The sequence below is a fragment of the Pinus tabuliformis genome, chromosome 1_2, assembly GCF_031772625.1.
Source record: "Pinus tabuliformis cultivar Carrire ecotype Pingquan chromosome 1_2, CPIR1, whole genome shotgun sequence".
Lineage (NCBI taxonomy): Eukaryota > Viridiplantae > Streptophyta > Pinopsida > Pinales > Pinaceae > Pinus > Pinus tabuliformis.
In genome coordinates, this window is record NC_142298.1 from 662,678,557 (window position 1) to 662,691,559 (window position 13,003).

Sequence of the window (13,003 nt, forward strand, 5' to 3'; positions counted from 1 at the left end):
ATAAAACATAGTCTGCAATAATTGAATTTTAGAACATTTCCAAAATTTTGAATCGATTTTGTTGATCATATTTGCAGCATACTTAATACTCAGGAAATAGGCCCCACTACAGTGGGTACAAAACACATCTCTTAAGCATTAAAAATTATCACAGTGATCAACATGTAATGGAAGAACGAAACTAGTTGCATCTCGTATTATGGGTTGTTAGCACTCGCAGTAACCGGAATTTCAAAAAATATTCCGATCGCCATAACTAGTTACTAGTCCGGATAATTTACAGATAAATTCAAGCAATTAATTAACTTCGTATATAAATATGCAAGCCAAATAATCAGGATACTTTCGAACAAGTTGACTATGCCCTTGAAAGCTTATGAGTCATATGTTACAATTACAATTTGTATCTATGGGGAACTGAAATGTAAAATCTTAATTGCGGTTACCCTCTTCCTTCTTAAGAGTCTGCATCATTTCAGTGTTCTGTCCAAAGAAAATTTCTGTGCCCAATTCATCTTTACGTTACATATCTGACAAGATTAAATTTGCTATAGGAAAAAATCAGCATTCCCACTGATTTCCCTGCAAATCAAAGGGGCTTTTCTTGCCAATATTCTGCTCTGAGCTATAATGCGATTTGTATCTCTGTGCTGTGGAGAAGGCATATATTTGTACGCAAACTGTTCTCCATGAGTCAGAAAAGCTTGTCTAGCAGGCATAACACTTTCCCACCAAAATTCTTTCAGTGGCTCATAAATCAAAGCCCAATAGTCAGGATCTCTACGAATCCTAAAAACAGTGCTTGCATTGGGAGTCCAACAATAAAAATCCATCAAGCTCATATCTAGAATTTCCAATAAACCTTGAAGTTGAGGCATGTAGTAGTAGGGCACTGAGGTCCAAGGTAGTGCCAGCTCAGGCTTCCCCTTATTGTATGGGCACTTCACCTCCAAGATACGCTCTGAATTCCCAGCTAGACCAGCTAGACCAACTAGATCAGAAGGGCAACTTTTAATAAGGCCATCAGGAGATGCCCCCATCCAGCTAAGCAGTTCATCATTCTCAAAATATATCTGGAACCCAAATTCCTCCACAACGTTTCCTGTTATTTCCTTGTATCTTTCTACTGCTGTATCCTCTTTGAGAACTCCCCAAGACATGGCTGCATTAGCAGCAAAACCATCCTTGAAAAAGGCCTTCTCCTCCCAGAGCTCAACACGCCTGTTACTCCAAAAACCCAGGGCAGTACTAAATGCACTGGCAGTCAACCTGTCTTTTCTTAATGCAAACCATTCTTTTGAACGTTGGGAGACACTTGCTGGGTTTGAAGTATTTTCATACGGCTCTGGATGAGACAAGGACTGAGCACAATATCCCAGTCTTCTAGGCTCACTAAAATTGCATTTATATCGATAACTTACGATATGTGAACTTTTGAAACCATTAGAATATCTGTGAACTCTTATATCCCTAGAAAATGTTGTAAACCATAAGGTTTGCTGTTTTCCACATAAGTCCATTGCTCTGCTGTACTTCCTAGCAAAAACTGGGTCATTTATAAGATAAGATCAGAAAAGAAGTGAATCACGTTTGGATATAAATCAACATAACTAATTACAATAAGAACAGGAACAACTCAGCAAACAAATAGGCATGTTATACAGACAGATATCCAGAACAAGATGACAGTCTTCCCAGAGTACCGAATAAACTTGATGATTAAGCAGATTTCCTAACTAAATCTGCCATAACATGTAAGATGGTAACAGCAAATTCCGGCTATGTTTTCACATGATAAAACATAACACAGTAGCCAAAAAGGCTGATTAGCAAAGACCATTAAGTGGATTAAGTATTTGGTTAAAACTTAATTTCTATTCAAGTTGAACAATTAAGCCTTGCATTAACAAGATCATATAATCTGATAACTAGTTCAAATCATAAAAGCAAGAGTACTTTGCCCGAAGGAATTTTATGGTTCCTGTTTGAGGAATTAATACCAATCATGATTGCAGAGGGTTCACTGGAAAACATCAATGAATTATTTACAATCTCATAACAGAACTCATATTTTAATGGGTGAACAAGAGACTGACCCTTAGAAACTGTCACTAATGAAGCAGTAATAAATTCATAACAGGAAGCCTTGTTGAACCTTCCATCAATAGTGATATGTTCAGGGATATCAATATTTCTGCCTGGATATAATTGTTAAAAATACAGGCATATTAATTTTGAATAAGAAATTATGGCCTTTCCTGGCATGGGAGTCCAATGGTGTCCATTTAAAAAGCAAGTATTTTGAGTACTGAGGCGTGCAGGATGTTCCAGCAATTGTTTTGTTCATCCATTTGAATTGGAAGGGAAAGACAATAGACGCTCTAAAACTGTAAACAAAGAGTTGCTGCTTGAAATTCTCTCACACACTTTAAAAACACTAGTAACTGCAGCAGGCATTTACAGGCTTATAAACAGAACTTCAAAGTTACAGAACCCAAGTATAGTAAACACTAAACACTGACAGAAATTAGAAACCGAGAACATAGGTTAACCGTTATAGAACCCTACCTCATTTCAGTCTTTCTCACTTCAAAAGTTGAAATTTCCAATACCAGCAGGCACTGGCAAGTAAAATCTCTGGTCACAGCTCAGTGAATTCCTCAAATACAGTGCCAAAGCAGGCCAAAGCTAACTGAATAGTCAAGTACATGTGGTTTGTAGGCTTACCCTCGATAAATAGCAACAGTGAGGATATTTTGGAGAGAGATGCAATTTTTTGGTGTGCTAGGCTTTTTGTGAAAATCCAAAAAACCAAAATAAATGGCAAAGCAAATTTCTGCTCATTCAGATTCAGATTCAATCAACAATACATTGACTACATTGACCACATTGAACCCAAATTGGGACAAAAAATTGGCCAAATTAAATTCCTAACAGAATTGTGTGAATCCCGATTTCGCCAAATTGTAATACCTGGATTCAACTTAGACTTATCCACTTACGATCTTCAAATGACAGATTAGTAGTTTCATGGCAGGAAATAGAAAACTCAAATCCCAGAAACAGGAAAGTTTTGAGCTTAGTAAAGTACAATATATCTTTAGTAGATCTACCACTAAATGCCTCCTACGTTTCAAAAGATAGGAGACCAGGGGACAAGTTGCATGGATGGCAGCAAAGACCCCCAAAATTCGGGGGGTAGCAAGGCACAGTACATGGGACATCCCAAAAATCATTTTATCAGCGATTTATGATTAATCATAAATAAGCACACTTACATCCAATTATCCAGTTAGAAACCTAAATAGGCAAACCCTATATCATATAATGACACATCCATACATCACAGATCATGATATAGAAGTCTTCGATGACAACTTTCAATTTATAAGTTTCCATATGTAGGGGGAGGAGGAGAGATGCAAGAAGGTTTGTGACTGGAAAGGTGCTGCAGTTAGGCTTCTAGGAGGACTTAGATTTGCAGATCTGCTCTCGTCCTAATTCAAGGGTCCAAAAACTTGGCATGGAAGACTTAGGCAATGGTCCACATAGGGCGGAAGGGGTATCAAAGGGCTCACACTGGTCACCTGTCACATCACAGAAATCACAAGGAAAGACTAGCACATTGGAGGATTGAAGTTCAGTCAAAGGGCACTGATGGTATTGTCGATGATGGGATCTCAAGCCAATTTAGCAATGCTAACCATAGATCCACTCACATGGACTTATTCAATGGACCATAGATCCATTCACCTACTCTCAATCAAGCCTCCTGACAGTATATCCTTTCTTACCTTACAACCATCAACACCACTGTTGGTGAGGGTTTTTGGCCTTCAAAGATTTTTTTTTGAAAGGAAAAGGGGCTTTTATTCCAAATCTGGAGGTGGAGAAATTGTGACTATCATTTCAATAGTTATCTAGTGGTTCTCCTGTTGAAATGAAAGGGGGAAGTGTCTCAAACACTGGTAGATCTAACTGTTTAGGGATGGTCCATCGCAAAAGAAAGAAGTCATCCTGTGTGAAGCTAAAGGCGAGCTCTATGAGATTAGTGCAAAGGGAAAAGATCTTGCAGTATCAGGGAACAACTCTGGACCTCTTATCCTCCACCATGGATGGGTTACAAAGATAGTGTGATACCTTATCAAATTATTGCAAAAATGACTTTGATACCTAAAAAGGATTCCCCTGATAGTTTTAATGACTTCGAGCCCGTCTCACTCTGCAACACAATTTATAAATTATTTCTAAGGTTATTGCTATCAGAGTGAAGCTTATCTTGTCTTTTGTAATTCCACAATAGCAGTTTGATTTTCTGCAAGGCAGACAAATCCATGAGTAACTAGAGTTGCTCAAGGTCTTCAAACCATCAAGACAAATAAAATAACATCCTTTGTTATTAAATTAGATTTGGCTAAATGTTTTGATGAAATCGACACATTGTATCTTCGACTCATTCTAATTCATGTGTGTTTTTGTTTAGGGTTTTTCAATTGTATAGAAGTGTGTGTCTTGTCAGTGTCCTTTGCAATATTGATTATTGGCTCCACTTCTCAGTTTTTCTCCCCTTCTATGGGACTTCATCAAGGATGCCTTCTCTCTCCCTTGTTATTTTTATTACTAGCAAAGGAAATAAGTAAATATTTGATATCCTTGGGATTTCTGGCCAACTCGAAGGTATCAAAATAGGAAGCAATCACATGCTGACTCATCTATTATTTCCAGATGATATAGTACTATTTAGCAAATGTTCTTTAAGGGATGCAAGAAGGTATAAGGAAGTTCTAGTACTCTATGATGTAGCGACAGGAATGGAAATAAATGTTCAAAAGTCATCTATTTCCTTAGATGGGATGGCAACTTCTCATGAGAGAGAGATTATGACTTTAATGCCCTTCTGGTCTTAGGAATTTGACAAAGAGTTGAAGTAGGATTTGAATTAAAGCCAAATGACTATGGGTTCTATGATTTTCTCTGGCTATAACAAAGGATAGAGAAAAGAGTGACCCCTTAGGACACTCGTTATCTCTGGTGGGAAGACTGGTCAAATCAGTCTTCGAAGCAATTCCCTGCATATTGGCACACTTTTGGTGTTTATTTCAAAAGACATATTCAATAGGATTCAAAAGAAATGCTTTAGTTTTCTTTGGACAAGGAAAAAAGAGAAGGAAGGCACTCACCTTAGCTAAGTGGAATCCTCTAAGCCCAAAAAACTAGTGGAGGTTGGGAATTAAAGAAAATTTACAATTTTGGCAAGGGTTTGGCAGCAAGTCTGGCAGTTCATCTCTACAAAAGCACTTTGGCAACAAGCCTTGGTTCAAAAGTATATTGCTCCTCTGCTGAAAATTGGATAAGAAACCCTTGGAAAAGATTCATAATGCCTCTCTGCTGGAAGGCATTGTATTGTATTTTCCTCTTGTAGGCAATTAACTTGCCTGATTGGAGCTGGGAGAAAGGTCCTACTGTCATTAGACTAGTTTGATGTGCAAAATAGAGGATCTTAGATAATCTTTGACTCCAATTGAGGCAGATGGCACTTTCCCATTTCACATATATCTAGTCCTTTGCGAGCTACTTCTTGTTTTGTTGGTTGGACAACAACAAAGAGAATTAAGTGTGATGGGGCAAGAAGCTGAGGAATGGAGGGCATATATTCAGTCATTGGCTTCCAAAGCAATGAAGCTCGATGAAGAACATGATTCTTTCATTTGGTCCTACAACACTAGCAGGGGTTACACTGCTAGGGCTATACTGCTATGATGTCCAAGGAGAGGAATTTTGGTGGTGGCAAAAAGTTTGGAAGGTTAAAGCTCAAATGAAGTCTGGGATCTTTCTGTGGTTAGCACTAGCTAATAAAGCTCTGAACTTGGATGTTCTTCATAAAAGGCCTTGGCATGAGCCAAGTCTTTGCTTTTGTGTAGAGATCATGGAGGCATTGACCATGTTAAGGTTCACCTGTCATTTCACTTGAAAGGTTTCCCCTGATGTGAGAATTCTCATAGGGTTAATGGAAACTAGCACAGTAGTGGTGTGAGGACTGAGTTACTAGGAATGCGAAGATTTTTCAAGAGTTATCTCTCTCTCCAATTCAAGTATTTTATAAAATTCATTTTCTCTTGTGAAGGTATGAAAGTTACTTTGAACGAAATTACGGGTTTATTTCTCTGGAAAAAGAAAAAGGTACGAAAGTTACTCCAAAACCACAAGTTCAAAGGATCATTGGGACACCAATCATTGATAAATCCTCCCCATGGGATTTTTTCAATGATGCTTCTCCAGGAAACATGGACCTTAGTGGAGCTTGAGGAATTTTGTTTTTTCTTGGATACACGGATGTTTGAATTTTCAGTTGATTTGGGGAATGGTTCCAAGTTCCAACAACAAGGAAGAGTAGTGGGTATGTTTACTCAATGAATATTGCACTGGAAAAGGGGTTGTGAGATTTGAAGATTTTTGGGGAATCAAAACTGGTCATTGGATGATTGATGAGTCATTTCAAATCTCGGCATTTGGGTCTTCAAGTGTCTACCCCTTTACCTCCACAACACTGTTTTTAGATATTCTATTTGACACGTTTGGAATCTTGGTTGTATGCCTGATTTTTTCAGTGTTCTCTCTAGAAAGTTTTATATCAACCAGTACATACTGCATACTTAATGCTCTTGTTGTATGCTCATCTATGAGCAATGTTGTGACCCATCATAGACAATTAACTATCTTTCTATAACAGAAAAGAAGAAGGCTAGTTTTATCAGATGAAGTCTGGATCAAAGGTATCATAGGTTGTTGAGACATTTGCAGAATGTAACACTGACATTCACTCTCTGGAATAAAAATGTTATGCTTTTTCTCTTGGGAAAAAGGGGGTTTTCCATACATACATAATATCAAAATAAGTAAAAGGCTTAGAAGAAAAGTGGGAGCCTTAAAAATATTAGTTGGATCCCTCTCATGCAAAAAAGGAATAAAAAAAATGGTTGTTGCTATTTAATGGTGGGAAGTTGGCCCCATTGTTCGGGACATGTAGAAGTTTCATCCCCTGCATTTTGAGGACAGCAGGGGATGTTCACAAGCCATCCCTTCCATTTCAGGAACAACAAGGGGCTTCCCCAAGCAATCCATTGCCGCTGTTGTGTAGAGCACACTGGGAATCTAGAAAGGTTCAAGAATCAAAATATGCAATAATCATCAGTCAGAAAAACAATTATGTCAAGGGATTTTCTCAATCAAGTTCTATTTTCAGTGTTTACAAATTGTTATTGCTAGTAAAGAAACATCAAGGTCAAGCACTGAACAGCAATTAGGGGACAGACATCTTTCTCACAAAAATGGTTGGCAATATTACATCCCATTTATGCCATATTGCACAGCATCAACACATATTTCCTCCAGACATTTGATCAAACATTTAATATTGAATCTCTAAAATGTAAAACATGACATGAACACAAAGTATATCCTTTAACAAAATAACAATTCAAGTAATTTCTTACAGTACTTTCAAGTGCCACCATGTTAATCTACTGAAATGGTCAGCAAAGCCATGATGATCAAAACACTGTAAAGAGCCAATGGGGACTTCCCAAACAACAGTGAGAACATGTGAGCCTAATAAGCAAGGAGTTATCATTAAGTCCTGAGCTTCCCTAGCTCAAAATGGAAAATGGTCAAATTCTGGAAGAACATTAGACCCTCCAATGGATGTGAAGATAAATCCTAACGATTAGCTTCCAGATATAGCACAGAGACAGTTTCCCAGATAAAACGTTCAGCAAAGTGCTCAATTATGCCACCCCAAGGATAGACCCCTTTTTCAAGAAAAGCTGTTAGCTTAGCTTCAAACTTCAAACAAGAAATATTCAAACCCCATGCACATATGAAGAAATCAGTTAACAGAACAGTAATTAAAATACTGAAATAACGAGTACATATTCTACACGAATTACGAAATTAAAAGAAACCAACCATTTACAATGGAACCACTAGCCAGAATCCAAGTATGGCATGTGCAGAATGCAATGTTCCAGGAATCAGACAAATAGGTTTTTTTTTCAAAAACTCTAGATGGATCTTCAGTTGGTGGATTACACTCCAATCCATTCAAGGGCCAGGACATATGCATCTCTCTCTGCATTGGTGGAGGGTCTTCAGTGTTAATCCTAGAAAATAATGTTCCATGCTCACCAAGTGGGTCTTTTTCAAATCCCTTGGCTGATGTTTTAGAGGCAATATCTGGTCGCTTTCAGCTGATGTCCCTCTTCTGGCAGCAAGGACAGTGCACTTGTAGCTAGGTATGTGGAGGTGGCGATGGGAGCAGGCTTGTCAATGGATGGGCCAGATGCAGATCAGGTGGGCTGGCAGGGGCACATAAGATCAACCCTAAATGTGCATCCCCATATCCTAAGCCCAACTTCACTTGGATCTTAGTTGTGTTCTAAGTATTGAGTTCCAGATTTGGGTATTTTCTTTGTGAAAGCTGGTGGACGGGGCTCTGGCAGTACCGGTTCCTCATGCTGTGGTTTACATGGTATTTCATGGCAAGGGCCCTTTTCTTCTTTCGGATCTGTCATTGGGTTGATTGAGGGCAAATTCTTTTCTTTAAACAATCTCTCTTGTCCTCTGGTTGCAACTTAAGGTAATGCTTTTGAGGGCCTTTGTTGAAATTTATGGAAAGCCAATGAATGAAGTTGTGAGTGGAAGCACTTCCTTTTTTCCTTCCCTTTGTTGTTTGCAACGTGTTATGCCCAGTTCAGTACCCCTAGTTTCATAAGGTGCTGAGTTATCTGGATTCTGGAATAGAGGCTGTGACAACGGGGGCAGTTGTTGGTGATGATTTGGTAAGAAAAGGAAAAAAGTGTTAAACTGAAGTCAGCTCAAGTTAAGTTGTTTTAGGCAACAACATGCATATGCATGAGGTAGTGGATCTGGCTGCTGGAGGTTTTGGGGATTGGGGAGGAAGGTAGGGAAGTATTTCTTGAAAGGGTGGCTGAAAAAGATATGGAAACCTTTTCTAGGTTATGTGCCAAAATATTCTGTTCTGGCTTGTGGGTGGATGGGGCTTTACTTTTTGCTTTGAAGGTGAAGTGAAGAAGATTGGCATTGGGGGTCAAACATTCTTTTCCTAAAGCCATGGACTCATTTCTTTGAAGCTCAATTTAGAGGATGGACGTGGTGCCTATTTGGGTGAAGGTTCCAAGGCAACCAATTGAATTCTAGTCGCTGGAGGTTTTTTGGGCTATAGGTAATTCTTTGGGAATTTTCTACAAGTAAGATATTAGCTATCAAGCTCTAGTTCGATGATTGTTGCTCGAATTCCCATGGGTACTCACTACTGACATTCAGGAAGGCCTTGACACTGAGATGGTATTACAAAAGGGTAATAACTCCTTCACCCAGATGCTGGATTAGTTACAAAAGGGTAATAACTCCTCCACCCAGATTCTGGATTACAATAATGTGCCCTTCAAATGCGACTAGTGTCATGAATATTGACATGTGGTTAAAGACTGTAAGAAGCATTTTGTGCCAAAAGCATGGGAGAAAGAAAAGGGTGATGTGGTTGTTAAGGAGGCAAAAAGAATACCCTAGAGGAGGAATTTGTCCTAGCACCACATTAATGCATCGCTTTCTATGGACATGTGGTTAAAGACTGTAAGAAGCATTTTGTGCCAAAAGCATGGGAGAAAGAAAAGGGTGATGTGGTTGTTAAGGAGGCAAAAAGAATACCCTACAGGAGGAATTTGTCCTAGCACCACATTAATGCATCGCTTTCACTCTAGTGCCTTCACAAGGGTTAGTGGGTGAAGAGGCATTTGCAAAAGAAAAGTCAGGTTTGGTTTTGAAGGAGGCTAGGTCAGAGCAATAGAAGTCAATTGTTGAAGTCTCGGATCCAAAAATTGTGTCAAAAGATGTCAAGGAGTCTTCTGAAGATACTGCAATTTCTAAAGGCATGCCTCTATTTGATTTGGTTCCCTTGCAAATAATTTCTGCAATTGCAAAGTATTCAGCAGGGAGAGGGGGTGGGGACAGGTTTATGATTCTTTGGTTAATGGATTGGGTGGGTCATTTGCAGGGAACTTGTTGTCAGTTGTGGGAGACTGGGGGGTTTATGTGATCCGGACTTATGTAGGAACGCAACAGAATATAGATATAAACATCATCATCATCACGATCATCCTATTGACTTCTGTTTGGCCATCAGTTTGGGGGTGGAAGGTCGTGGACTTAGTGAGCTTGGTATCCAACATTGACCAGAGGCTTGACCAAAATGTACTCAGGAACCGGCTATCCCAATCTGAGATTATAGACTATGGGATCCCAAAGTGTACCCACACTCATTCAAAGAAGAGCTTAGCGGTGGTTTTTGTTGTGATACTCTTCTTGCAAACCGCCGAATGGCTATCTTAAAGAATCTGTCGACGACCATGAAAACACAGGCGTTTCCATGCTTAGTAGAAGGAAGGCCCGACATATAATCCATGGAGATGGATTCCCAAGGCCGACTAAGAGTGGGCAGAGGAGTATATACTATATAGGCCTTGCTTCTTCATTGTCGGTTTAGCAATGGCGCAAGCAGTGCAAGATCTGATGTACTTCCCAACATCCTGTCGAAAGTTCGGCCAATCAAAATACTTATGAAACACTGCCACTATTTTCTCTACTCCGAAATGTCCAGCGCCCTAGTTGTAGTGCGTCTCCCAAATCATCTTGACACGCTCGCATGAAGGAACACAAAAGTGTCCCAAGTGGAATAAGAGTGTGCCCTGGAGGTGAAAATCTGGAACTTGCTTGCCTTCTAGGAGCATCTGGTATGTGTTGTCGAATTATGGATCGCTCTTGTAAAGATGCAGCCACCCCGAAGTCTCGTTTCCACAAGAGTCGAGCACAGTGGTCAACGCCATAACCGGTGGTCGACTGAGACAGTCTGCAACATTATTGGTGTTGCCCTTCTTGTACTTGATGTTCAAATGGAATTGTTGCAGGTATGTGGACCACTTCTGATGGCGATCGTTTTGCAACTTTCCTTGTGTCTATATGAACTGTAGGGGTCGGTGGTCTGTGTGGATGATTGTTTCCTTCCCCAAAATGTAATGCTTCCATTGTCGGCAGGTTTGCACAATGGAATACATCTCTTTGTCATAGGTGGGATACTTTCGGACTATCTAAAAGTGTCTCACTGTGATATGCCACCAGATGCCCCTACTAAGTAAGAACTGCTCCGATGGCATAGTCAGAGGCATCTGTCTCAATCTCAAATGGTTGTTGCAGGTATGGTAATGTGAGCACTAGTGCAGAGCAGAGGTGATGCTTCAACTCGGCAAATGCCTTTTGTTGGGATTCGAACCAGAATAACTTTGCTTTTTCTCCACCCTTGGTGACTTGACTCAAAGGCCAAGTGATATGAGAGAAACCCAACACGAACCTGTGGTAGAATTAGAAATTGGCAAGGCCCAGAAAGCTACGTAGCTCTATCAGAGTGGTTGGGGCTGGCCAATCTCGAATAACGTGTATCTTGGTTGGGTCCACATGCACACCCCGCTCACTAATGATGTACCCCAAATATTGAACCTGCGTCATACCAAAAGTGCATTTCTCTAAATTGGCACACAACTTGTGTTGTCACAGGGTTTGGAAGACCTGCCGAATATGGTGTAGGTGCTCTTCCCAACTCTGGTTGAAGATCAGGATGTCGTACATCAGCCTCATGAAGGTTGTGGGGGCATTCATCAACCCGAAAGGCATGACCAACCATTTGAAAAGGCCCTCCTTGGATTTGAACGCAGTCTTCCACACATCGGAGGGTTCGATTAGCACCTGGTGATAACCGGACTTCAAATCAATCTTGCTGAAATATTTGCCCCCCTTGAGCTGGTCCAGAAGGTCATCAATCTGTGGGATTGGATACCTATTCCGAACAGTGATCTTATTCAGTGCTCGATAGTCAATATAGAGTCTCCAAGTGTCGTCTTTCTTCTGTACCAACACAATCGGGCTCCCATAGGGTGATGAACTTGGCCTAATGTGCCATTTCTGCAACAACTCTTGGATCTGCCTCTTAATTTCATCGTTCTCCATAACAAAGCGTCAGTGAATCAGTCCGTTGGGTAGCAGCACGCCCAAGGTCAAATCAATGGAGTGCTTGACCTAACAATGTACGGGTACCCTTGTGGGTGAGGCGAAGATGTCCCTGTACTCCTCCACGACCTTGTCCATCTGTTGTTGTCGTGCGAAGGAGCCCTGTTTGGAGGCTGTGGATGTGGCCACGGTCTTCTTTCCTTGAGGGTGAATCATAAGGAAGATGAATTCCCTGGTCTGGGAAATGATCTTACTACATTGCTTCACAGAGATCAAAGAGATGATGGTAGGCGGTGCTACCTCCGGTATCTTATATAAGTTATTGCCCAAAGAAATAATAACAATGTGAGGTCTAAACTCATACACAACATGACGCTTCCACAAGTATGGTTGGCCTAATAATACATCACAAACTTCAAGAGGAGCAACATCACACAGTACATCCTCTGTGAAGAGCTTGATGTTGTAGGGAAGGTGGAACTGTTGACTGACGCGAAGATCTCGTCCTTGGTGAAGCCACCCGATGGTGTATGGTTGCGGGTGTGGTGTGGTCAGTAGGCCCAACCGCTTCACAACCTCTGCTAAAATGAGGTTCTTTTGGCTTCCGTTGTTGACAATGAACTGCAGTGGAGAACCCTTCACCCACATTTGTGAGTGGAAGAGCCGCTCCCCCTCCTCTAGATCTTCGGGCTCAATCTTCTGGATCTTAGTGGTGGCAACGGTGGCACTAGGCTCTGCATCAATAATCTGCTTCCCTTTGTCATTCCCCTTGTCAGGTTCTGACTCAGAGTTGGAACATGCATCTAATTTGAAAGCCTTTAGCTTGGCCACCAGTGATTGCTTGGCTCGACACTCACTTGTGTTGTGAGTGGGGCTCTTATGGAACTCACACCATTTCCCTGTGTCCTTCTTTGTCTTCGTGGTGTTG

At 40.6% G+C, this 13,003-nt stretch overlaps 1 protein-coding gene across 1 annotated transcript in view; it reads right to left on the reverse strand.

The window, feature by feature from the left end:
• Positions 1-288: 288 nt before the first annotated feature.
• Positions 289-13,003, reverse strand: part of LOC149207431 (uncharacterized) — a 29,571-nt gene continuing 16,856 nt past the window's right edge. The window contains exon 2 of the mRNA XM_089395717.1: positions 289-1,546. Coding sequence (XP_089251843.1) covers positions 549-1,546 — 998 coding nt within the window. The 3' untranslated portion in view covers positions 289-548. The remainder of the gene's footprint in view (positions 1,547-13,003) is intronic.